Source organism: Giraffa tippelskirchi, chromosome 10, assembly GCF_054371585.1.
Source record: "Giraffa tippelskirchi isolate mGirTip1 chromosome 10, T2T-mGirTip1v1.2.pri, whole genome shotgun sequence".
Lineage (NCBI taxonomy): Eukaryota > Metazoa > Chordata > Mammalia > Artiodactyla > Giraffidae > Giraffa > Giraffa tippelskirchi.
In genome coordinates, this window is record NC_137284.1 from 98124942 (window position 1) to 98150326 (window position 25385).

General features: G+C 39.2%; 2 protein-coding genes across 10 annotated transcripts in view; one reads left to right on the forward strand and one right to left on the reverse strand.

The window, feature by feature from the left end:
• The window catches only part of TFEC (transcription factor EC), a 751469-nt gene that overhangs the window by 428513 nt on the left and 297571 nt on the right, over positions 1–25385 (forward strand). The window lies entirely within an intron of this gene.
• The window catches only part of TES (testin LIM domain protein), a 59979-nt gene that overhangs the window by 20583 nt on the left and 14011 nt on the right, over positions 1–25385 (reverse strand). For all 5 annotated transcript variants that reach the window (XR_014067886.1, XR_014067885.1, XR_014067884.1 and 2 more), the window contains exon 2: positions 8216–8301. Coding sequence is in view for 2 of the 5 variants with exons in the window: in XM_081537885.1 (XP_081394011.1) it covers positions 8216–8301 (86 nt within the window). In the remaining 3 variants the exon portion in view is untranslated. The remainder of the gene's footprint in view (positions 1–8215; positions 8302–25385) is intronic.

A 25385-nucleotide genomic window follows, 5' to 3' on the forward strand; every position in this document is an offset into this window, starting at 1 on the left:
TCTATAAGCCATGCCTTAGTAAGTTATTTAACTTTCCTTAAGTTTTTGACATCTCAAATATAAAATAGGAATACTACCACTTATCTCAAAAGGTATTATGAGGATTAGGTTCAGTTCAGTTCAGTTTAGTCGCTCAGTCGTGTCCGACTCTTTGCCACCCCATGAATTGCAGCACGCCAGGCCTCTCTGTCCATCACCAACTCCCAGAGTCTACCCAAACCCAAGTCCATTGAGTCGGTGATGCTATCGAACCAACTCATCCTCTGTTGTCCCCTTCTCCTCCTGCCCCCAATCCTACCAAGCATTAGGGTCTTTTCCAATGAGTCAACTCTTCACATGAGGTGGCCAAAGTACTGGAGTTTCAGCTTCAACATCAGTCCTTCCAATGAACACCCAGGATGGATCTCCTTTAGGATGGATTGATTGGATCTCCTTGCAGTCCAAGGGACTCTCAAGAGTCTTCTCCAACACCACAGTTCAAAAGTATCAATTCTGCGGCGCTCAACTTTCTTCACCGTCCAACTCTCACATCCATACATGACCACGGGAAAAACCATAGCCTTGACTAGACGGACTTTTGTTGGCAAAGTAATGTCTCTGCTTTTAAATATGCTATCTAGGTTGGCCATAACCTTGCTTCCAAGGAGTAAGCGTCTTTTAATTTCATGGCTGCAATCACCATCAGCAGTGATCTTGGAGCCCAAAAAAATAAAGTCTGACACTGTTTCCACTGTTTCCCCATCTATTTCCCATGAAGTGATGGGACCAGATGCCATGATCTTAGTTTTCTGAACGTTGAGCTTTAAGCCAACTTTTTCACTCTCCTCTTTCACCTTCATCAAGACGCTCTTTAGTTCTTCTTCACTTTCCGCCATAAGGGTGGTGTCATCTGCATATCTGAGGTTGTTGATATTTCTCCCTGCAATCTTGATTCCAGCTTGTGTTTCTTCCAGCCCAGCGTTTCTCATGATGTACTCTGCATATAAGTTAAATAAGCAGGGTGACAATATACAGCCTTGACGTACTCCATTTCCTATTTGGAACCAGTCTGTTGTTCCATGTCCAGTTCTAACTGTTCCTTCCTGACCTGCATACAGGTTTCTCAAGAGACAGGTCAGATGGTCTGGTATTCCCATCTCTTTAAGAATTTTCCACAGTTTATTGTAATCCACACAGTCAAAGGCTTTGGCATAGTCAATAAAGCAGAAATAGATGTTTTTCTGGAACTCTCTTGCTTTTTCAATGATCCAGCAGATATTGGCAATTTGATCTCTGGTTCCTCTGCCTTTTCTAAAACCAGCTTGTGGAAGTTCACGGTTCATGTATTGCTGAAGCCTGGCTTGGAGAATTTTGAGCATTACTTTACTAGCATGTGAGATGAGTGCAATTGTGCGGTAGTTTGAGCATTCTTTGGCATTGCCTTTCTTTGGGATTGGAACGAAAACTGACCTCTTCCAGTCCTGTGGCCACTGCTGAGTTTTCCAAATTTGCTGGCATATTGAGTGCAGCATTTTCACAGCATCATCTTTGAGGATTTGAAATAGCTCAACTGGAATTCCATCACCTCCACTAGCTTTGTTCCTAGTGATGCTTTCTAAGGCGCACTTGACTTCACATTCCAGGATGTCTGGCTCTAGGTGAGTGATCACACCATCGTGATTATCTGGGTCATGAAGATCTTTTTTGTACAGTTCTTCTGTGTATTCTTGCCATCTCTTCTTAATGTCTTCTGCTTCTGTTAGGTCCATACCATTTCTGTCCTTTATCGAGCCTATCTTTGCATGAAATGTTCCTTTGGTATCTCTAATTTTCTTGAAGAGATCTCTAGTCTTTCCCAATCTGTTGTTTTCCTCTATTTCTTTGCACTGATCGCTGAGGAAGGCTTTCTTATCTCTCCTTGCTATTCTTTGGAACTCTGCATTCAGATGGGAATATCTTTTCTTTTCTCCATTGATTTTTGCTTCTCTTCTCTTCCCAGCTATCTGTAAGTCCTCCTCAGACAGCCATTTTGCTTTTTTGCATTTCTTTTCCATGGGGATGGTCTTGATCCCTGTCTCCTGTACTATGTCATGAACCTCTGTCCATAGTTCTCAGGCACTCTATCAGATCTAGTCCCTTAAATCTATTTGTCACTTCTACTGTATACTCTTAAGGGATTTGATCTAGGTCATACCTGAATGGACTAGTGGTTTTCCCTACTTTCTTAAATTTAAGTCTGAATTTGGCAATAAGCAGTTCATGATCTGAGCCACAGTCTGCTCCCAGTCTTGTTTTTGCTGACTGTATAGAGCTTCTCCATCTTTGGCTGCAAAGAACATAATCAATCTGATTTCGGTGTTGACCATCTGGTGATGTCCATGTGTAGAGTCTTCTCTTGTGTTGTTGGAAGAGGGTGTCTGCTATGACCAGTGCGTTCTCTTGGCAAAACTCTATTAGCCTTTGTCCTGCTTCATTCTGTTCTCCAAGGCCAAATTTGCCTGTTACGCCAGGTGTTTCCTGACTTCCTACTTTTGCATTCTAGTCCCCTATAATGAAAAGGACATCTTTTTTGGGTTCTAGAAGGTCTTGTAGGTCTTGATAGAACCATTCAACTTCAGCTTCTTCGGCATTACTGGTCGGGGCATAGACTTGGATTATCGTGATATTGAATGGTTTGCCTTGAAAACGAACAGAGATCATTCTATCGTTTTTAAGATTGCATCCAAGTACTGCCTTTCGGACTCTTTTGTTGACCATGATGGCTACTGCATTTCTTCTAAGGGATTCTTGCCCACAGTAGTAGATATAATGGTCATCTGAGTTAAATTCACCCATTCCAGTCCATCTTAATTCGCTGATTCCTAGAATGTCAACATTCACTCTTGCCATCTCCTGTTTGACCACTTCCAATTTACCTTGATTCATGGACCTAACATTCCAGGTTCCTATGCAATATTGCTCTTTACAGCATCGGACTTTGCGTCTATCACCAGTCACATTCACAGCTAGGTATCGTTTTTGCTTTGGCTCCATCCCATCATTCTTTCTGGAGTTATTTCTCCACTGATCTCCAGTAGCATATTGGGCACTTACTGACCTGGGGAGTTCATCTTTCAGTGTCCTATCTTTTTGCCTTTTCATACTGTTCATGGGGTTCTCAAGGCAAGAATACTGAAGTGGTTTGCCATGCCCTTCTCCAGTGGACCACATTCTGTCAGACAGAATGAGGATTAGGTACAATCAAGTAAATAAAGTGCTATGATAAGCAGAATTTTAAGACAGTCCCTATGACCTTCACCTTGGTATTATTCCTATTGTCTTACTTTATATGGAAAGGAGAGATTATCCAGGTGTGCCAAATCTAATCACAAGAGCCCTTAAAAAATAATAAGTTCTCTGGCTGGGAATGTAAGAGGAATTTGAAGAGATCAGAGGTGCAGAAAGGATTCTAAGCCAACTATGTTGGCTTGGAGGTTGCCATGTGAGTGGCTTCCAGAGGCTGAAGAGTAGCCCCTGGCTAACAGCCAGCAAGGAAACAGGGACCTCAGACCTATAATCACAGAGAAATAAATTCTACCCACCTAAGGAGTGAGCCCAGAGGCAGATTCTTAGAGCTCAACCTGGCCAACACCCTGATTTCAGCCTTTTAGGAGCCTAAGCAGAGAATCCAGCTAGGCAGCCCAGACTTGCTGACCTAAAGCGCAAATGGATGTTGAGTTAATTAACATCCAGTTATTGTTTTAACCTGCTAAATTTACAGTAACTTGTTATGGAGCAACAGACAAGTGTTTATTGGTGTGCGACAAAGAAGATGTTCATGTATTTCTTACTAAGAACCAACAGGCTCAAATAAGTCTTTTTTTTTTTAAACTCCCTTGAGTTTTAGTTCGAGCTGTAAAATGAGCTTTGGCTAGCTAACTTATGAATCCCACTCTAAACGTTCGTATGTCTAAGAGTTTGTTTTCAGCTTTTTACAACCTTTGAGACACACTTTGAACAGGCAGTCATGCCTGCTTGATCTCTCCCACTCACTCTCTAGACCCACTCTGCACAGTACCCAGTGCAGTGCCTTAGCAGGCAGACCCGCAAGGAATGCCGTAATGGGCTACCTTGCCCCCACAATGGAAAGCACCAGCAGGAGGTCCAAATGATGAAGAAAATGAAATTTGAGCGTTTATTTCCTAGCTTTATACAAGTGTACAAGATGCTAAAGGGGAAAATGATTTACTTTACTTGGGTGTGTGTGGACCAAGAAAAGAGGGTGCTATGGAATGAACAGGGTCCCTCCCCAAATTCGTATGTTGAAGCTCTAACCCCTAATGTGACTGTACTGGGAGAGCTTTTAGGAGGTAAAATTTAAATGAGATCAGAAGGGTGGAGTTCTAATCTGATAGGATTGGTGGCCATATAATAAGAGGAGAGAGACCTTCTCTCTCTGCATGTACACACACACAGAAAAGGGCATATGAGGACACAGCCAGGAGGTGGCCATCTACAAACCAGGAAGTGGTTCCTCACCAGAACCCAACCACGCTCATGTTTAGTCTTGGACTTCTAGCCTCCAGAAGTGTAAGACAATACAGTTCTGCTATTAAGACACCAGTCTACGATATTTTACTACAGAAGCTGAGCTGACTAATAGAGGGAGCAAAGACGACTTCTCAGAGACACTGCCTGGGCTAAGACTTGAAGACAACAGGAAGGACTTTTTGTTTCCATGTGGTGAGATTTCTTTTTAGTTTGACCATACAGGGTCTTTCCAGGCAAAGGGAACATGAGATAAGGCACAGAAATTTTTGGAAACAGCATGTGTCTAAGTAATTGAAGCACAAGGTACTTGAAATGGAAGGAAGGTTGGAAGAGTAAGCAGAGGACAGATATTGAGGTTTAACATCAAAGGCCAAAGACTTTGTTCAAAAGATCAAGTCCAGTGGGAAAGCACTAAGATTCTTAAGCTATTGGTAAGTACACAATAATATCCATTTTCCAAAGACCAATTTTGTGGCTGCATAGAAGGTCAGACTGATAAAAGTGAAGAATAACTAGGCTCTGATTTTCACAATGTGCTCCAAGAAGCCCTAAGGGTCTTAGAAGTCAAGGGTAACCATGAAGATGGAGGAGGAGGTTAAGTGGGCAGGAACTTGAGACCCTATGTCCACTTCAATCACAGAAGTTCTGTGGCCCTGGACCAAATCTGGAATCTTTGTTACACTCAGGACAACCAGCCTTAGAAAGTCTGTAAAAGTTTCAAAGACTGTACCAAAAATGGCTCATCTGGAGGTCAAAGGCACTTACCCTCAAGCTTTCCAGTTGCAGTGAAAAGGTCAAGGAATTATCAAAAATTCTGAGGAATGAGTCTGGACTCATGCCAGGAAGAAGACAGAACTACTAAATAACACCATTTGTACAGACTACATAAATCCAAGTTAGACTGGAAGCTGTGGCAAAGCCCTAGTCTTTTATGAACATGTGTGAACATGTATGTGTGCTCAGTTGTATCGGACTCTTTGTGACCCCATGGACTGTAGACCACCAGCCTCCTCTGTCCATGGGATTCTCCAGGCGAGAATGCTGGAGCATTTTCTACTCCAGGAGCTTCCCGACTCAGAGATTGGACCCACGTCTCTTGTATCTCCTGGCTTGGCAGGTGGATTCTTTACCACTGAGCCAGCTGGGAAGCCCTAGAACAACGTGTATCAGAAAGGAAAGAAGCATGGTACATTAAGACAGAGCAGCAACAGAATAAATCCACGTAAATGGGAAACAAAAAACCTATCTGAAGAGATAACATTTAAGCCATGATCTGAGGGTTGAGCAGCTACCCAACAGCATAAAGAGGCCAATATCATTTGTGCAGACTATGTAAGGGAAAATGTGGGGGAAAAAAACTGGATTATGGGGGATAAATAACTTCTCAAATACTCTAGGGAACATAGAGAAACTAGTAAATCATATAAATATCTACACTTTGGGTAAGATCAGGGACTTTATCTTTCTTAGCACATGGCAAAGTACCTAAATCATAACAGATGCTTGGTGAATGTGTGTGGAACAGCAAATAACTCAGCCTGAGTTCTGAGACCCTAGGAGATCAGGCAGCAACATGCTAATGAAAATACTACTAGGTAGTAGCCAGAGTTTGTTTCTTTTTACTTGCATATGTTTTCTCATAAGCAAGCTGAGGCAATCAGAAACACAAGAAATTTGCAGGTCCCTAGAGGGTAAAATTATTCAACAACTACCACCTCTAGGAAGAGTTTCAACTGATCTAACTTTTGTCAAGTGCCCATAAATGGATAAATGGACCAATCAGTGTGAACAAGGAAATGATGTACCATGACTGGGTCAGCTTACATCACATACCCAACACTGTGGTTAGTAACCAGAAGAAGATGTAGTATTTTATGGCTCTTAACAGATTCTCAGATAATACTGAGGTAAGGAGATGAGACTACATGAAAAATGATAATAAATAGATTTTCATGTCATACAGATCTGCTCTTATCTGACATTTTTATCTGAAAATATCAGATGATAGTTATCTACAATACAAAAATAATATAGAGCAAATAAGAACTACTATAAACTAACGTGCTTTAGAGAAAAGACACCATCACTGAGGAAAGAGCTTTAAATGAAAATCTCATTAGCAGCTTTGGCAAATGTATAACTTCCCTGGTGGCTCAGACGGTAAAGTGTCTGCCTACAATATGGGAGGCCTGGGTTCGATCCCTGGGTTGGGAAGATCCCCTGGAGAAAGAAATGGCAACCCACTCCAGTACCCTTGCCTGGAAAATCTCATGGACAGAGGAGCCTGGCAGACTACAGTCCATGGGGTCACAAAGAGTCGGACACCACTGAGTTACTTCACTTTCACTTTAATAGTCAGAGCATGATTTGAGACTGCAAAGCAAGAACTGTGCCCAGGAGAGGGCAGTGCAGCTCTCCACAAAACCCACTGAGTACAAAGAGCTGTGCTGTCATTAGGAGCTGAATTATTCTAATGCATGACAACTATTTTGTGTCTGGTGACTTTACCTTTCCAAAATATTACAGACAAATTCACAAACTGCTATGTCCCTTGAAGAGGTAGCACAAAGAAGAGCCAGTGAAGTCTTGTAATTTTAAAATTCCCTGGACCATTTTAGCTCTTTACACATAAAGGACTGTATCATCATTTGGGGGAGAGCTAAGGTTTCTTTTGCCTTCACTATTTAAAACAACCGTCCTTGTTTCCTAAAACTTATTATGTAAATGAGCTTTTAAAGAAACTTAATATCCCAAATTTTATTTTACATTCTCCTTTAACTTATACTGTATACAATCCCATAGCCGATGACATTTTTTATTCTACAGTGTTTCCTATGGAAATAAGCAGTGTAAGAGTGGTCCTCAAATGAGATTCATTCTAACAGTCAGCTGCTGTCCTAATGATATATGGTTGATCACTTTAATTTTTTTTCTTCTAGCAATAATGTGCTAATTCTAACTTTGAACACTTATAAACTATCGTTATGGTCTTGGCAGCCACTGATGAACATTTATGTTCTTTAAAAGAATGGATTTAAAATACCAACTTTAGGTTTATATGACATAGAATAATAATTTAAAAAAACATGCAAATAAGAGCTATAAAAAATTCACGTTTGATCCACTAACATTTGTCTTCCATATGTAGGCACTTGATTCAAATCAAGACAATGGCAATGGAGTATCATTTTTTTTAACTCAAGCTTTTCAAAGGTTTTCAGTAGTAAATTTACAGCTGAAAATTTTGAAAAAAAAAACCAACTAGATTCAAGTTCACTTCCTGACAACTAGGACATGAATGCTCAATTCATTGTATTTATTGTTTAATCACAAATATACAGATGAGATGTGCATAGTTGTCCATTCTTAATAAAAGAATAACAATTAAATTAATAAATAGTCCTTCAGGATTACCATAAACTTATTTGTTACTCAGAGAAGAGACATATTCAATATTTTAGTCTCACAGGAAAACTGAAAACCAGCAGATAAATCAAGCAAATAAATACAGTTACTATAGCCCAATAAGCTCAAATAATGATAGGAAGTCAGAATAGCTTTATTTCTTATTTATTTCTTAGAAAAGAATACAATAGATCACAACTTAGCAACCATGCTGGATAACTTGTAAGCAGTCTCCACTGTCTGAGGAAGCAGTGCCAAAAAGTAGAAATTACTAACGTGGTTTTAGTTTTCAAAACATTACCTCCAGAAGTGCAGTTCAAATCCCTCACATTTTTCTTTGCATTTTAAACAGGGGGCTCCAAATCCTTGCTCATGACCTAGACCCATCTGTTAAAGAGAAAACAACATGGATTTATTATTATGTTTTAAAAAAAATCTTTAAAAAAATTAATAGACTACAACTTTAATTCCATTTACCACTTCTCTTGATATAACTTTCAAACAAATCTTTCATGAGTATCACATTGTTTAGTCAGTGATGACATCCAGGTATGCTATATGGTGATTCCAAGTGCATACACAACATACCCTGTATTCTTATTGCTTTTTTCATGAATTAAAAACCATTAGAATACAACTAGATAGAAGACTACACATATTGCAAAAGTCACAAAAAGTCATGAGTTTATCTTTTCGGCCACTACATACCCTGTACAGAATAGGTACAGGGAACAGTCAGAGGAGCCAGAGCTTGGAAAGCAAGCCTTGCCCCAAGTGACATATTTTTTGGCAAACAAGAAATATGCAAATGATTTGGGGAAATATCGTTTTAATTATTTAATTAAATATAGATTTAATATTATTTTATTTTTGATAAATATAATAACAATAAGAGCAACAACAAACACACTGAATGACAGGAATAGAGGTGAGCACTTATCTCACTGAAATTTAACAGAACCTCATAAAATACTTATAAAGTAGGCAATTCTATTCTCCATCTTAGAGATGACAACTGAAACTCTGAGAAGTCACAGAGTTTACTTAAGATCAAAGTGTTAATAAATGGTGTACAAGAGATCTGACTCTAGGTCTGATTCCAAGGTCTGTGCTCTTGTGCCCTAGATAGGGGTGCAGGAATTGTACTATTGCCCTTATATGGCAAACCATTTTTTTCCTTCTACCATATTAACAGTAATCCTCAGGAACTGCTGAGACATGACTTAATAAGCAAAAGAGGAGGGGTGCAGATGAGGGAAGGACACCAGAAGGCAATGTAAGCTCTGTACCCAACTATTGGTATTAGAGTGAAAAAGATCAACTAGCTTTCCTTCAGCACATCAACAAATCACCAGTGCCTCAAATCGTATCCCTGACTGCTGACAGATTTGTTACTGTTTAGCCTCTGGAGCGATTTTTTTCAATGGCTCCCTTTTGTAGCTTTACCAAGTTGTGTTTGTCACTGCAGTCAGAACCACAAAATTCTCTAAAGCAATTATCCTTTGATTAAAAAATTTTAAACAAAACAAAACACACTGTAACTTGTTACATGAAAGATCAGCTTGATCAAGCCCGTGAAGTTTAAATGAAGCCCTTCCTTTTTTCTTAATTTCTCTTTCTGTTTTCTCATTATTGGAGTATAGGAATGCAAGGGATTTCTGTGTGTTAATTTTATATCCTGCAACTTTACTATATTCATTGATCAACTCTAGTAATTTTCTAGTAGAGTCTTTAGGGTTTTCTATGTAGAGGATCATGTCATCTGCAAACAGTGAGAGTTTTACTTCTTCTTTTCCTATCTGTATTCCTTTTATTTCTTTTTCAGCTCTGATTGCTGTGGCCAAAACTTCCAAAACTATGTTGAATAGTAGTGGTGAAAGTGGGCATCCTTGCCTTGTTCCTGACTTTAGGGGAAATGCTTTCAATTTTTCACCATTGAGGATAATGTTTGCTGTGGGTTTGTCATATATAGCTTTTATTATGTTGAGATATGTTCCTTCTATTCCTGCTTTCTGGAGGGTTTTAATCATAAATGGATGCTGAATTTTGTCAAAGGCTTTTTCTGCATCTATTGAGGAAACAATACCATTCACCATTGCATCAAAAAGAATAAAATACTTAGGAATATATCTACCTAAAGAAACAAAAGACTTATATATAGAAAACTATAAAACACTGATGAAAGAAATCAAAGAGGACACAAACAGATGGAGAAATATACCGTGTTCATGGATTGGAAGAATTAATATAGTGAAAATGAGTATTCTACCCAAAGTAATCTACAGATTCAATGCAATCCCTATCAAGCTACCAATGGTATTTTTCACAGAACTAGAACAAATCACCTCACAATTTGTATGGAAATATAAGAAACCTCGAATAGCCAAAGCAATCTTGAGGAAGAAGAATGGAACTGGAGGAATCAACCTGCCTGACTTCAGACTCTACTACAAAGCCACAGTCATCAAGACAGTATGGTACTGGCACAAAGATAGAAATATAGATCAATGGAACAAAATAGAAAGCCCAGAGATAAACCCACGCACATATGGACACCTTATCTTCGACAAAGGAGGCAAGAATATACAATGGAGAAAAGACAACCTCTTTAACAAGTGGTGCTGGGAAAACTGGTCAACCACTTGTAAAAGAATGAAACTAGAACACTTCCTAACACCGTACACAAAAATAAACTCAAAATGGATTAAAGATCTAAACGTAAGACCAGAAACAATAAAACTCCTAGAGGAAAACATAGGCAAAACACTCTCCGACATAAATCACAGCAGGATCCTCCATGACCCACCTCCCAGAATATTGGAAATAAAAGCAAAAATAAACAAATGGGACCTAATTAAAATTAAAAGCTTTTGCACAACAAAGGAAACTATAAACAAGGTGAAAAGACAGCCTTCAGAATGGGAGAAAATAATAGCAAATGAAGCAACAGACAAACAATTAATCTCAAAAATATACAAGCAACTTCTGCAGCTGAATTCCCGAAAAATAAATGACCCAATCAAAAAATGGGCCAAAGAACTAAACAGACATTTCTCCAAAGAAGACATACAGATGGCTAACAAACACATGAAAAGATGCTCAACATCACTCATTATTAGAGAAATGCAAATCAAAACCACAATGAGGTATCATTTCACACCAGTCAGAATGGCTGCTATCCAAAAGTCTACAAGCAATAAATGCTGGAGAGGGTGTGGAGAAAAGGGAACCCTCTTACACTGTTGGTGGGAATGCAAACTAGTACAGCCACTATGGAGAACAGTGTGGAGATTCCTTAAAAAACTGGGAATAGAACTGCCATATGACCCAGCAATCCCACTGCTGGGCATATACACCGAGGAAACCAGAATTGAAAGAGACGCGTGTACCCCAATGTTCATCGCAGCACTGTTTACAATAGCCAGGACATGGAAGCAACCTAGATGTCCATCAGCAGATGAATGGATAAGGAAGCTGTGGTACATATACACAATGGAATATTACTCAGCCATTAAAAAAAATACATTTGAACCGGTTCTACTGAGATGGATGAAACTGGAGCCCATTATACAGAGTGAAGTAAGCCAGAAAGAAAAACAACAATACAGTATACTAATGCATATATATGGAATCTGAAAGATGGTAACGATAACCCTATATGCGGGACAGAATGAGAGACACAGATGCATGGAACAATTTTATGGACTCTGAGGGAGAAGGTGAGGGTGGGACGTTCTGGGAGAATGGCATTGAGACATGTGTATTGTCATATGTGAAACAGAGCACCATTCCATGTTCGATGCATGTGACAAGGGCTCGGGGCCGGGGCAGTGGGATGATCCAGAGGGATGGGAGGGGGAGGGAGGGGGGTGGGGGGTTCGGGAAGGGGAACACATGTAAACCCATGGCTGATTCTTGTCAATGTATGGCAAAAACTATTACAATATTGTAAAGTAATCAGCCCCCAAGTAAAATAAATAAATTTATAAAAAAAAAAAAAATAAATAAATAAATAAATAAATAAATGAAGCCCTTCCTTTTTTCTTAAGAATTTTACCACATCCTTTTACATAACTAAGGGCATATTCAAAACCAGCTGGTCTACCCCGCTGCTTAGGAGAACTGACGATTTTTAAAGTTAGACCATTTCAAGAGTATTTGCTAAATGTGATAAAAATCTGTCCAGCATTAACTACACTTTATTACCTTTGCCATGTCTCCATTACCAATTTTCAAAAGATTAAAAATTCTCTAAACTGTATACTTTAACACTAGCCACTTTGTTTTTTTTGAAAGATCACATTATTTTCTTGTCACTTATTATAGTTCACAGTACAGAAATAAAATGGGTTACCAAAAGACAGAGAGATTCTACCTATTTTAGTTTACTGGTCTTTTGCAATGACCATAATTAAAGAGTTTTTTCTCCACTACAATATCCATAGTAAAATGAACAGCAAATCTAAAAAGGTCAATTATTTTTCCAGCCCTTTCTAGTTTTCCATTACAGGAGAGGTAACGATCCTGAATCTGTCTGGTACATGGATTTGCCTCATACTATGTTCCATGTATCTCCTGCTAAACTGAATCTCAGATGAAAATTAAGATTATATTATTAAGGCTTAATCACATAGCTCAGCTTAAATCAGCTGCTTCTAAACTCACAGTAAGACATATATTTTATCTCATGAAATAGAACATGCACACACATACAAACTTATATGTTTGTAGGTGTGTATAAAATCCTGAAACAAAGGTTCACTGGCTTATATAATATGGATAACTAAGTATGCTTCTGCCTCTAAGTTAAAAGGCCACCTAAACAAATTCTTGCCTGCCTTCAATTCTGAATAATCTGTTTTGAGCAACACTGGCCTAAAATATCAGAAACATACTAGACCAATATCATCTCATTCTGTATTTCTGAATGAAACTTGGAAGCTCAGCTAATATAATTAGAACCTCAATTAGTTAGCAGAGGTTTTATACAAAGACCTCAGTGTAGCTCATTGCTGATTTACAGTTGGCCTTCAGTCAGTTCAGTCGCTCAGTCCTGTCCAGCTCCTTTTCACAGTTCCAGATATTTAAAATTACTCAAGTAATTTAAGTTTGGAAATGACAATTAGCCTTTAAAATTTTCCTTTTACTCGCTGCATCATGACTAACTACTATACCCCTCCTGTGAATTCCTAGAACAACTTCTGCAGCATTTACTTACCCTGCAGTATTAATTAGCATGTAACAGGTATGCTTATGTTTATGTACTTGTGTAATTTGTTGATTGTAAATTTCAGAGAGTATTGACCATAAAAGAAGGTTTCTCCTAAGTGTCTCACAGGGCTTGATACTTTATGCAGAGCAGTTTTTTGAATAAACATGTGGCTGATATCTGGATGCTGGGAAAATTCAGTGCCAGTCTGGAAAGGACATTAGATTGCAAGTGCCTTGAAGGCATCAGTTAAGTTCAGTTCAGTCACTCAGTCGTGTCTGACTCTTTGCAACCCCACGGACTGCAGCACGGCAGGCCTCCCTGTCCATCACCAACTCCTGGAGCCTACTCAAACTCATGTCCATCATGTCAGTGATGCCATCCAACCATCTCATCCTCTGTTGTCCCCTTCTCCTCCTGCCTTCAATCTTTCCCACAATCAGGGTCTTTTCAAATGAGTCGGTTCTTTGCATCAGGTGGCCAAACTACTAGAGTTTCAGCTTCAGCATCAGCCCTTCCAATGAATATTCAGGATTGATTTCCTTTAGGATGGACTGGTTGGATCTCCTTGCAGTCCAAGGGACTCTCAACAGTCTTCTCCAACACCACAGTTCAAAAGCATCAGTTCTTCGGCATTCAGCTGTCTTTATAGTCCAACTCTCACATCCATACATAACTACTGGAAAAACCAAAGCTTTGACTAGACGGACCTTTGTTGGTAAAGTAATGTCTCTGCTTTTTAATATGCTGTATAGGTTGGTCACAGTTTTTCTTCCAAGGAGCAAGAGTCTTTGAAATTCATGGCTGCACTCACCATCTGCAGTGATTTTGGAGCCCTCCAAATTAAAGTCTCTCACTGTTTCCATTGTTTCCCCATCCATTGGCTATGAAGTAATGGGACCGGATGCCATGATCTTTGTTTCTGAATGTTGAGTTTTAAGCCAACTTTTTCACACTCCTCTTTCACTTTCATCAAGAGGCTCTTTAGTTCTTCTTCCCTTTCTGCCATAAGGGTTGTGTCATCTGCGTATCTGAGGTTATTGATATTTCTCCTGGCAATCTCAATTCCAGCTTGTGCTTCATCCAGTCCAGCATTTCTCATGATGTACTCTGCAAATAAGTTAAATAAGCAGGGTGACAATATGTAGCCTTGACATACCCCTTTCCAGTTTGGCACCAGTCTGTGGTTCCATGTCCAGTTCTCACTGTTGCTTCTTGACTTGCATACAGATTTCTCAGGAGGCAGGTCATGTGGTCTGGTATTCCCATCTCGTTCAGAATTTTCCACAGTTTGTGGTGATCCACACACTCAAAGGCTTTGGCATAGTCAATGAAGCAGAAGTAGATGTTTTTCTGGAACTCTCTCACTTTTCCAATGATCCAACAGATGTTGCCAATTTGACCTCTGGTTCCTCTGACTTTTCTAAAACCAGCTTGAACATCTGGAAGTTCACGGTTCACGTATTGCTGAAGCCTGGCTTGGAGAATTTTGAGCATTACTTTACTAGCATGTGAGATGAGTGGAATTGTGTAGTAGTTTGAACATTCTTTGGCATTGCCTTTCTTTGGGATTGGAATGAAAACTGACCTTTTCCAGTCCTGTGGCCACTGCTGAGCTTTCCAGATTTGCTGGTATATTGAGTGCAGCACTTTCACAGCATCATCTTTGAGGAGTTGAAATAGCTCAACTGGAATTCCATCACCTCCACTAGCTTTGTTTGTAGTGATGCTTCCTAAGGCCCACTTGATTTCACATTCCAGGATGTCTGGCTCTAGACGAGTGATCGCATCATCGTGATTATCTGGGTCATGAAGATCTTTTTTGTACAGTTCTGTGTATTCTTGCTGCCTCTTCTTAATATCTTCTGCTTCTGTTAGGTCCATATCATTTCTGTCCTTTATTGTGCTCATCTTTACATGAAATGTTTCATTGGTAGCTCTAATTTTCTTGAAGAGATCTCTAGTCTTTCCCATTCTATTGTTTTCCTCTATTTCTTTGCACTGATTGCTGAGAAGGCTTTCTTATCTCTCCTTGCTATTCTTTGGAACTCTGCATTCAAATGGGTATATCTTTCCTTTTCTCCTTTGCCTTTAGCTTCTCTTCTTTTCTCAGCAATTTGTAAGGCCTCGTCAGACAACCATTTTGCCTTTTTGCATTTCTTTTTCTTGGGGATGTCAGCCTTGGAAAGGGGCAATTTGTTTCTTTCCTACCTGCTTTTTAATCTTCTTAAATTTGTTATCAGTTTATTCATGAGTTATTAGAACTGGTGGTGTTCCATGAACATCTACTCTTTTAAAGTGCCCCACATATTTTTCATGCTGGACAGGCCCAGACATCCCCCTGATGTTAGAAATCAGGAAACCAAAATTCAGAGATGATTTGCTGCTGGTCACATGTCCAGTCAACAGCAAACTAACCTAAAACCCAGTGTCTGACTTGTGCTCCACTGTGCTGCTAGGGCAGACTCTGTGGGGTGTCCAGTGGGAGCCCTTCCATTTTCCAAACAAATTCCCTGGCTCATTTCTGCTTCAAGGAAAAGGACTACAAGCCCCAAGCCTCCTGCAATACGTCTCAATGGAGATGACTTTGAAACCTATATAAAGAAACACTGTGAATCAGGCAGGGAGGATGGGAAAGATCTTCTGGACAAGTGATACGTGAAATGAGCTGGAAAGGATGAACATCTAACTCAGTAAAGAGAATGAGGAAGTACATTCAAGGCAGAAGGGACACTGTATTTGAAGCCTGTGACAGAAGAAGGATGGTTAGAGTCGAGAAACTCTTAGAGAATATGAGAGGTTATAGGGCCAGCCTGGTAGCAGGCCAAGTGGGGCTTTCTATCCTTCTTTTTTCCTTCACCCGAGGAACAAATAAATCTCCTGACACATCTGGCACCATGTCTTAGGTTACCAGGTTTAAAAAAGAAGACATTCCCAGAGAGAAAATGAGACTCTAAGGAGGAAGGTCCTAGAGAAAAGGCATGCAGGCAACAGGGTGGGATGGGGAATGGGGGAGCAAGAGCCCCTCTTAAGTTCTGCTGGCCAAACTTCAGGAAGACCCTCAGGGAGACTAGGAGACCTAACTCTGAGAGAAGCAGTAATTTGAGAAAACAGTTCTGCAGTCTGCCCTGGAAAGCTCATAAAGCACTGCTCTAGTGTTCTTCTACTCCCACCAGTCCGCCTGGAAGATCAACTTGATCTTCTTTCCTGCAGTTTGGGTTTGTGTCCACCTGAAGAATGTGTCCCTTTCCACCTTCCCAAACACACACATACATTCCTCTTCCTGTGGGGTCCATACATAAGGAGTGAGGAGACTCAAAATATCACAAAGAGACAAGTAAATGAAAGAGAGCGGAATGAGGTCACAGCAATATGATATACAAGCTCTCCTGTTAAAACCCAATGTTTCTAACTAAAAAACAACACACAAGTGAAAAAAAGCTGCCATTTTAGCAGCTTAAGTGATTAGAGTTTCAGACTGGCAATAAACTTACTTTCTTTAGAGGAATTTCATTAAGACAAATTTTATAGGTATAAATGAAGCTATAAACTCAACCTCCTTAATACCCAGCACTGAAGATCTCTAACTTATGCCACTTACTGGGATGGGAATTTCTTCCATAATCTTACCCTCTTTATCAAACTGTTAGGATACAAACCTAGTCAAACAACAAAGATCTGTGGAAAACAGTGTTTTATAGATTGCCTACTTTCAGACTAAGTAATAATCCAGAGTACAAGGTGTTCTCTAATCCTGTTCAACCCAATTTATATGATAAAACTGCACCCCAGCAGACATATCTCTACTGGTATGAAGTAACTTCCTTGTGCTTTTGTTCCTGCCCCAATTTAGGCATCTGCTATCCGCCCTTTAACAAGTCAAACATATAAAATGAAGCAAAATGTACTAAGTCTACTTTGTAGTAAAATGAATTTCAGAGCCAGAGCTTCCCTAGGCACATTCTCAAGACCTATTCCAAGACTCTTTTGGGCAGAGGTCACAGGAGCTTGGCTTCTCCAACTTTTCTTAGTCTCAGTTTGAGGGTCTAAAATACCATCTGTTCTAAGGGCTCAGCCAACTTCTCTTCCTCCTTACTTTGTGTTCAGAATTCCCTTAAGTCCAGGACCCAGAATTCTTTTCTCTATACCTCGTGCTTCCCTTTACCCACAGTACAGACTGTGTTTCTTGGTCAGTCAGGGTCCTTCTCCTTTCCTCAAGAGTTATGGCTACTACTCTTAGACATCCAGATCTTGTAGGTTAGTTTCTGCCCAGGTTTCTGGGCTGGACAATTCTTGGTGAGTGAGGAGAACAAGGAAGGTGTTATTTAATGATACCCACGGTGTGTGGGAGGGGGTGGTAGAGGAAGTATTAGTTCCTCACCTAAGGCAGCCTGGCTGTTTAGAACATGAAGGTCAGGATCCTTGGACTAATATAAACACCAATATATATGTGCTTATATGTAATATGTCATGAGAATTAGCTATACCAGGTATTAATGATCAAATTACACAGCTAAATGGTGAAAATGTAGAAAGAGCACTGGAAGAGAGTCAGAAAAACTGTGATGTGGTCCTAAGAAATTACGACCAAGTCCAGTGATTTTAGAGCTTACTCTTCTTCTCTAGGCTTCATCTAAGTAATGAAGGAATTGAACTAGATCAATTCTAAGACACTTTTCAATTCTAAAATTATGGCTGAAACTCGTGTTTCAGATTAACTTCATCTCAGTTGTTATTCAGCATGGTCACCTGCTTAACATTTAAATACTAAAGAGAAAATAATTATTTGAGAAAGCTAATGTATTATTGGCTCTAACAGATCAGAATCATCTGGAATTCAGCTTGGAAGAGTAGTTTAAAAACTACATGGGAAACACAAAATTTAAGTTCTGAGGGATGAGACACAGTTCTGTTGTACATAATTATTTCAGCAGCAAATGGGATGTAGTATTCCCTGCAGAGTCAACACTTGGTGCCTGAAAACACGTGTTTTTCATAAGCACACAAGTCCAAAAGTTGTCTACTTCATGTAATTTTAGTAACATATTCTGGCCAGCATCAATATAAGGATATGACAGATTAATTTTTCTTCTTCAGTGTCCAAGAAAACAGGTCCTTTGGATTGACTATATTTGGAAAAACTACAGTCATGCTTTAGGAATACCTATCTAGGCCCTTTGAAAAAATAAAAATGACAGTATAATATTTATCCTGAAATACTAGTCACAGACAAATAAAAGTTTTTAAATATCCTTAATTATAGGATCCAGATACTGAACATATAGCACTGTGATCCGTGCATACAAACATCCTTCATCTTCCACTTATTTCAGAGAGAGAGATGAGAATGGGATCAATTTCTCCATATTTATAATTTCAGGCAACCACATAGGTTGGCAATATTTCAGGTGACCCTTCTGACCCAGGAAAGGGTATTACATATCAGATACTTTAAAGAAAAAGAAAAGTAGGGAACATCTGGTATTTCAAATATAGTCTGACTTGATTTGGATACAATTTAGGTCTGGAAGATATTATTCAGTATTCATAGTGAGATCATATGATTCATGCTGTTTTCATAACCAAATTTCCCTCTGGAACTAAAAATCATATGTGGTTACTAAACACATAAGTGTTACTAAGAATTCTTTAATCATCTTGGAATGAAGCTGACCAAGGTAGATTATATGAAATACATATATATTCTCTCTGTACATGTACATGTCTATTCATCCACCTAGATACATATGTATACACATATATTCATATTACACTGAGGTATTTTAGATCTTGTTCACATAAGTGAATATTCTGGGCAAAGGAATTAAATTTCTAAATAAATAATTCCTCTCAGCACATGGCTCTTCTAGAAACCTGGTATAATCTTTGAAGTTTCCCCTCAACCCAACTTCAAATTGGTATGTTTTCATTAATGTCTAACATAAGATTTTAAACTGTTTTAGTTTTTTAGCTCAATGCCTGTTTCCCAATATCTACTAAGATTCTCAGTAACCACCCACCACCAAAAAGAAAAAAAGGTCAGGTTACACAGAAAACCAGACATAAACATAAAGAGAGGCACCTTCAACTTTCATACAGTTTGTCAAGTTTTTTAGATGGGAATACAAAGAAGTAACTTATTGTGATTAAGAGGTATAATTAATCATTCCTAGTAAAATTGCTGTTATTTTTTGCTTTGCTCATGAGAACAAAAACTTCCCATCTCTCACTTAATTCTGAAATACGTGAGAAGAGTGAAGAAAAAGTCATTACACCTATCTAGTTACCCAAACTTGGGCATGAAGGCCTCTTTATCCTCGTCAAAGTCATGCTTTTAATGTCCAAGTTTTGTTAAAAACTACACTTTGCTCTTTCATCTCCACTCCACTGTTCACGTCCAAATTTCTGTCACATCAACCTGGGATCACACTCCCCAAACTGATCACTCCCTTCATGTAATGTCATAGTGCTGCTCCCAAAATTATTTTAATAAAACTCAAAGGTGATCGTAATATTACTCTCACTAGATACTTTTAGTGAGTTCAATGAATTTCACATGTCTTAGTCTGGCAGAGAAAGGCCTTTCAACTTGGCACCACCCTTGATCCTACAACTCCCTTCCTCGCACCCCTCCCCTTTAGCCATGCTCTGCTTCTAGAGGAGCTTTTCCCTTGCCTGGATCTCATTTCTCTTCTCCTCTATCTGATAAAATACTACTCTATATACCCAATTCAAACAGCAGTTACTCTGTATCCTTCTTGAACCATCCTCAACAGAGTTCTTCTGAATTCCATTGGTCTTAGTTCAAATTCTATTATTTAGTCCTTTTTTTCCTCATTTACCCCACTGGACTGAGTTTCTAGTTCATATTTGAATTCCTGATGCCTGCTGCAGAGCCTGAGATTTGTAGAAATGCCAGAAAGTGTTATCTACTTATTTAATACTTGCTTTAATATAATGAAATCATTTATGACATAGCACCTTTACTCCAAGGAATTCCCATTGCTTTTCACAAAAAATAAAAATTTTAACAGGGCTCTGGCAGGAGTGGTGGTGATAATAACTGCAATGGCAAATAGTTATTGAGCAATTATATTGTCAGGCATGGCTATAAATTTTTACTTGGGTCATCTCATTTTATACTCATAACAATGCTATGAAACCTGTTAATTATTATCTGCATTTTCATCCAGGTGAAGAAACTAAAGCAGAAAATTGTTGACAGGTCTAAGGTCAGCTGCAGTGCAGAATGCCTGTTCTTAACCACTAGTGCCTAAGCACAGATGATGAACATGGAAAGACCTCGGGTCAGATATTATTTAATATATTAATTCTTTTTAAATAAAAAGAAATATAATTTTTAATTTGAGATCAAAATATTATACCAAGAATAAAATAATCAAGTAAGGGTCTTTAGTTGTCAGGACCACTTATTCAGAAGCAAGTGGGAATAAAACTCTTCACAGAAGATTCTAGAATTCATTTTCACATCCTTTCAGCTTTTCAGTGCATGAAGTACAAAGGCAGAGCCCTTCGTGAAACAATATCTTAAAATCCACTGTGAGACAAATGAACTGACACTTTTTTGTTCACACATAGTAGTAAATCATCACTAACAAATCACTGTGATAGGAAGGAAAAGGAAACAAGTGATCTTTCAGTCTAAATAGTTTATAATAAATTCAGTTCTGGAGGTACTGGGTCAATCTTCCCGGAACTTTAACAAATTAAATAGATAACTCCCACTCAGTCTTTCCCTACATTCCTTAAGGCAGTACCAGTATTAGGTAAGTGATACAAGGACTATAACCAAGGCAATTTGTCTACTTTGGTCTGGGATATAATCAAATCGTAAATTACTTAAAAGATCTATATAACCTCAATAAATATAGTAACATTTTTGATGAAGACCAGAAGTAGATCCTGCTGCTTTTTTCTAGGAAACAATAATAAATTGTAGTTTTGTTAGGGTACCTTAAAGCAATTTTCTTAATAACCACTGGTAGTTGTAAAGGTGGAAGTGGTAATAAAAATACTTCAACTACTATTTGTTAGGGGCTTTCCTGGTAGCTCAGCTGGTAAAGACTCTGTCTGCAGTACAGGAACCCGGGTTCGAGTCCTGGGTCGGGAAGATCCCCTGGAGTAGAAAATGGAAACCCACTCCAGTATTCTTGCCTGGAGAATCCCATGGAGAGAGGAGCCTCGTGGGCTACAAGTCCATAGGGTCGCAAAGAGTCAGACACAACTAAAGTGACTTAGTACGCATGCACACCATTTGTTAAGACGTTAATACTTACCAGGCACAATACATACATCACCTGATTGAATTTTCAAGACAACCGATGGGAAAGTGTATTATTCCTATTGCACAAATAAAGACACTAAGACTTGGAAAGATTAAGTAATTTGTCTAAGACTGCCCAGCTATCTTGTGGGCCATCTGCCAAATGCAGACAGAGCTGATTTGAATCTTGGCCTTTCTAACTCCAAATCCTGAGCTTAACTACAAAATCACAATTTTTTCCTCTAAAATGAGACTCTGAAGATAAGTAATAATTTAAATGAGTCATATTCCTCATCTGTAACTTCTGTAGAACAATCGATTTTGATCTGAAAGACTGTCTGTTTGTCACCAGCCAGGAATTCCTCCTTCCTAGACAAACCTGAGACTGATTATAAGAAACCTGAGTGTCTGCAAACCAGCTGCACTAACACAGAAAGCCCTGAGGTGATTATTCACACATACAAGAGGACCCTCAAAGTATGGGGCATGAGTCAAAGAAATATCCAGAGTCTTGATGCAAAATAGGTCTCTTACAATGCTTTAGGAAGAGGGAAAAAAATGTTTTAAAAGAAAGAATGAAATACAAATGAACAAGTTAAATCTCAAAGCCGAAAGCTCTTTATTCAAAACAAGTAGGTTTACCACTAGTACTGAAAATTATTAGCTATATTATGTAGACAATTCCATATACGTATGCAGTGTTCAGGGGTAATATAATGAAGCAAAAACTGCAATAATTCTTTTTTTTTTTTCACATCACTAAATTCCTAGATTCCTAGTGGAAAACCTCTGTATTACTTTCAGATTACTCCAAAATTTGGGGGCTGAAGATAACAAACATTTATCATCTTATAGCTTTCTGTGGGTCAGGCAGGTGGGAGTGGCTTACCTAGGTGGGCTGGCTCTGGAGCCTCTTGCAAGGTTGTAATCAGGGTCAACTAGGGCTGTAGTCACTCAAGGCTCGACTGGGTAAGATCCACTTTTAAGCTCTCTCACATTGGCATCTATGACACGGCAGCAAGTTTTCCCCAGGGCAAGTGAACCACAGAGAATACCCAAGATGGAAGCTTAAGTCTTTAATCTTCGAAGGGATGACCATCACATCTGCCATGTTACATTCCTTGGCAGCTATTGACCAGGACCAGCCCACACTCAAGGGAAGGGGAAAACAAAAGACTATGAATTCTAGGAGGTGGTATCAATGGGGGCCATCTTGACAGCCTCTATTCTGTTTTGATTTTAAATGCTAAGACTAAGTGATCTGTAATGACAGACTTTACAAAGGGAGGAGATATAAATGTGCTTATCTAAAACCCTTGCCTTTACTTTTTTCCGCTTCAAATAGTTAAGTCTCTATTCACCCCAATGGGCAGAGTAAACAAAACTTTGCTCTTTCCTTATAAATGCTTTCATTTTATTCCCCTCAGTTTAACTGTTCACTCAGTCAAGATCAGGGAACAGTCTTTCAGAAGACAGAGTAGAATGATTTTGTCTCTCATCTTATTCTCTGTCTCAACATATATACACACTTGTGTACACACATACACACATATTTGTTTTAGACCATAGTCACAAACCAGAATGCAAACTATCAGGTTTGACTAGCAAGAAATTTCTAGAAATACATTTAAAAGAAAAATCTCACAATTTTTCTAATATGTCATAGTCCTCCTTAATCAACAGAGGATAAAACTGGAAAAAGACTGATACAAACCTTATTCTATTATATAACTTTTCTGGTGATGAAAAGGAAAAAATATATAGTACTTCTCTGTGATATCAGAATGTAAATTACTTGATTCAAATTAGGTACTAATTATAGGCAGCAGTTCATAACTAACTTTTCAGTACTGTATACTTATTCAAAGCCTAATGTACTCTCACAGTATTATTGGAGACAAAATAATTTAGTTTTTTTTTCAAAGATTGCACTTATTTTCAGTTCAGTTCAGTCGCTCAGTCGTGTCCGACTCTTTGCGACCCCATGAACCGCAGCGCCCCAGGCCTCCCTGTCCATCACCAACTCCCTGAGTCCACCCAAACCCATGTCCATCGAGTCAGTGATGCCATCCAGCCATCTCATCCTCTGTCGTCCCCTTCTCCTCCTGCCCTCAATCTTTCCCAGCATCAGGGTCTTTTCAAGTGAGTCAGCTCTTCACATGAGGTGGCCAAAGTATTGGAGTTTCAGCTTTAACATCAGTCCTTCCAATGAACACCCAGCACTGATCTCCTTTAGGATGGACTAGTTGGATCTCCTTGCAGTCCAAGGGACTCTCTCTCAAGAGTCTTCTCCAACACCACAGTTCATAAGCATCAATTCTTCGGCGCTCAGCTTTCTTTATAGTCCAACTCTCACATTTATATATGACTACTGGAAAAACCATAGCCTTGACTAGACGGACCTTTGTTGGCAAAGAAATGTCTCTGCTTTTTAATATGCTGTCTAGGTTGGTCATAACTTTCCTTCCAAGGAGTAAGCGTCTTTTAATTTCATGGTTGCAATCACCATCTGCAGTGATTTTGGAGCCCAGAAAAATAAAGTCAGCCACTGTTTCCACTGTTTCCCCATCTATCTGCCATGAAGTGATGGGACCGAATGCCATGATCTTAGTTTTCTGAATGTTGAGCTTTAAGTCAACTTTTTCACTTTCTACTTTCACTTTCATCAAGAGGCTCTTTAGTTCTTCTTCACCTTCTGCCATAAGGGTGGTGTCATCTGCATATCTGAGGTTATTGATATTTCTCCCGGCAATCTTGATTCCAGTTTGTGCTTCATCCAGCCCAGCGTTTCTTGTGATGTACTCCGCATATAAGTTAAATAAGCAGAGTGACAATATACAGCCTTGACGTACTCCTTTTCCTATTTGGAACCAGTCTGTTGTTCCATGTCCAGTTCTAACTGTTGCTTCCTGACCTGCATACAGGTCATGAATCAGGGCAAATTGGAAGTGGTCAAACAGGAGATGGCAAGAGTGAATATCGACATTCTAGGAATCAGTGAACTAAGATGGACTGCTGCTGCTGCTGCTAAGTCGTGTCAGTCGTGTCCGACTCTGTGAGACCCCATAGACGGCAGCTCACCAGGCTCCTCCATCCCTGGGATTCTCCAGGCAAGAATACTGGAATGGGTTGCCATTTCCTCCTCCAGTGCATGAAAGTGAAAAGTAAAAGTGAAGTTGCTCAGTCGTGTCTGACTCTTCCCAACCCCATGGGCTGCAGCCTACCAGGCTCCTCCGTCCATGGAGTTTCCCAGCCAAGAGTACTAGAGTGGGGTGCCACTGCCTTCTCCGTAAGATGGACTGGAATGGGTGAATTTAACTCAGATGACCATTATATCTACTACTGTGGGCAGGAATCCCTTAGAAGAAGTGGAGTAGCCATCATAGTCAACAAAAGAGTCTGAAATGCAGTACTTGCATGCGATCTCAAAAATGACAGAATGATCTCTGTTCGTTTCCACGGCAAACCATTCAATATCACAGTAATCCGAGTCTATGCCCTGACCAGTAACGCCGAAGAAGCTGAAGTTGAACAGTTCTATGAAGACCTACAAGACCTTCTAGAACTAACACCCCAAAAAGATGTCCTTTTCATTATAGGGGACTGGAATGCAAAAGTAGGAAGTCAAGAAACACCTGGAATAACAGGCAAATTTGGCCTTGGAGTACAGGATGAAGCAGGGCAAAGGCTAATAGAGTTTTGCCAAGAGAACGCACTGGTCATGGCAAACACCCTCTTGCAACAACACAAGAGAAGACTCTACACACGGACATCACCAGATGGTCAGCACTTATTTTAGGTAAGTAAATTATAAGAAGAAATGTATTTCATCTTTTCAGTTTATGCTGGTTCCTTATAAACATTTTTCAAACTGACTACTATCAAATTATTTCTAAAGTCTTACATAAAGGCAGTCACCTGACCTGTTCACCAATTCTCTTCTGTGAATTCTACTCACAAAGAGCCTCCTCCTAACTC